This window comes from Cyphomyrmex costatus, unplaced genomic scaffold, assembly GCF_001594065.2.
Source record: "Cyphomyrmex costatus isolate MS0001 unplaced genomic scaffold, Ccosl1.0 C2310559, whole genome shotgun sequence".
In the NCBI taxonomy this organism is placed as follows: domain Eukaryota; kingdom Metazoa; phylum Arthropoda; class Insecta; order Hymenoptera; family Formicidae; genus Cyphomyrmex; species Cyphomyrmex costatus.
Genome location: NW_017274691.1, coordinates 1 through 1,692, shown reverse-complemented (window position 1 = coordinate 1,692; position 1,692 = coordinate 1). Strand labels below are relative to the sequence as shown.

General features: G+C 25.9%; 1 protein-coding gene across 1 annotated transcript; it reads right to left on the bottom strand.

Annotated features, from left to right (window-relative positions):
• Positions 1–380: 380 nt before the first annotated feature.
• LOC108771202 (transient receptor potential-gamma protein) lies at positions 381–1,599 on the bottom strand (the record flags this gene model as incomplete). Its single annotated transcript, XM_018549441.1, has 3 exons — positions 381–537; positions 1,200–1,348; positions 1,433–1,599. Coding segments are annotated over 3 exons (473 nt in total), but the record flags the coding sequence as incomplete, so codon positions are not given.
• Positions 1,600–1,692: the final 93 nt, after the last annotated feature.

The window sequence follows — 1,692 nt, the reverse complement described above, 5'->3', positions numbered from 1 at the left end:
AGAATGTTAAAAGAAAAAAACATTTGGAGAAAATCTGAATACGCGTCATTAAAAATCGGTTACTTTCACTAAAATTTTTTTTTTATATATGTATGTTTAGGTATGTATATCTCTTATCATTTATCTAATATACGCTTAGGAAGTTAAAAGTTGATTTTTTCAATTTTAACTTTTCTTCAATATGCGTAAAAAAACTTATTTAAAAAAAAATGTGCTTCCTATTTTAATCTGTATTAAAACATTTTAAAAGCTCATCAAAATTGGAGGGGGACACTTAAAATCGTTTCTTTGTTTTCTTTATTTATCATATGCAATATTATAAATTTCTCTAGTAAAGCGTAACATTTTTATATTTAATAAGCATGGTAATATTTACGTACGCTAGAGAATTTTGGAAAAGTTTTTTGCACATCGGGTTCCATGTATCCATGTGATCTGCCAATTTTCTGTCTTTTAATACATTCTTTCATATAAGCGTTTTTAAGATATTCGGCCCATGTAGTAACAAGATTTAACGGAGATGGAGCTGTCTTTGTTCTAAAAATAAGAATCAGAATATAACATTAAAGATTTGCAAATTTAAATAAACGTATAAGAGATTACACACTTCAAGTTTTATATGAATGTTTGATGAACAAATTATATAGTTCTTTACTTCAAAAGTCATGTAACTCAAAAAATTCATGTTCCTTTTTTTGAAAAGAATTATTTTTCAACTAAGTATAAATAGAAAATTATTGACTAAATAATTATCGGCAAAAAGAATATACTCTTAAAAGTGATCGAATATCATTTCTGTTATTTTCGTTTCATAATTCTTAAAAAAATCATCTTTTGGAATTGTAATATCCTACAAAATTACAACAATTCATTATATGCTGTGTATTAGGCTCGTGTGAATGCAACGCAATATAATTGATATCAAGACTTGTTAAAAAACGAGCAATTTCAGTTATCTTGTAAGATTAATTTTCATTTTAATTATATGAATACAATATCATAATAATTTATTAAAATAAGTAGCATAAACTTGAAATATCATCAATAGTTTATCTTAATTTACCTATTATTAATAATTTATCTTAATTTAATGGAAACGTAATTGTGTAAATTCATTTATTGTGTTGTATGAAAATCTAGGATTAATTACTCTTGTGTTCGCAAAGAGTATTTACTCTTTTTTTCATGTGTTTACTTACTTTTGCATTTTGCGAACTAATTTGCTGAGACCATATTTCCATTCGATATCACTCTGTGATTGAATGTTATGATATGTATCGCTCATCATAGCAATTAATAGATTAATTAATACTATGACACTGACGAGCATGTATAGTGAGAATGATACCTTGAAACAAAAAATATTTATTAAATTCTAACATAGAAATGATTTATATAAATAATTATATTGCAGTTAACTGAAAAAAATCACCTTAAAAAAAATAACCGTCCACTGTGGCTGCTGCTTCCTGTTTAATGAAATCATAAAGGCATTGGTATCTTTTTGGCCGAAAATGGCGAAGAAAAGATTCTCTGTTATTTCGATCGCGTTAACTTCCACTGAACAGACAGAAAAAAAGAATAGTAAGTTAAAAGAATCTTAATGGATGTATTCAGTTATCATAATCGCTCAATAAGTGGCTAAGTAGCAATTTAATATGATTAGATCTAAAGATAAGAACTAATGACATT